Below are 252 nucleotides of genomic sequence, written 5' to 3' on the forward strand. Positions count from 1 at the left end.
GCCCACGGGGGCGCAGGGCACTGACGTCACCTGCACCAGAACAAGCCACACGTCACTAAAACAGGTAACCAAACAACCGTGCACCGGATTTCAGCCTGGTTCCCAGTGCCCAGGGTGGGCAGGGAGCTGGGGACCTTGCACAGGCCCCGGGAGATCCCCAGCATGTGGAGCAGGACACGGCAGAGCATGTGGGGTCCCTCACCGGGGCATGTGTTCTTGTTACAGGCGATGGAGCAGATCTCCAGCACTCGC

At 62.7% G+C, this 252-nt stretch overlaps 1 protein-coding gene across 1 annotated transcript in view; it reads right to left on the reverse strand.

Moving 5' to 3' along the window:
* The window catches only part of SHMT1 (serine hydroxymethyltransferase 1 (soluble)), a 4,398-nt gene that overhangs the window by 573 nt on the left and 3,573 nt on the right, over positions 1-252 (reverse strand). Inside the window, 1 exon segment of the mRNA XM_010142008.1 lies at positions 203-252. Coding sequence (XP_010140310.1) covers positions 203-252 — 50 coding nt within the window.

The sequence above is a fragment of the Buceros rhinoceros genome, unplaced genomic scaffold, assembly GCF_000710305.1.
Source record: "Buceros rhinoceros silvestris isolate BGI_N320 unplaced genomic scaffold, ASM71030v1 scaffold20078, whole genome shotgun sequence".
Classification (NCBI taxonomy): Eukaryota; Metazoa; Chordata; class Aves; order Bucerotiformes; family Bucerotidae; genus Buceros; species Buceros rhinoceros.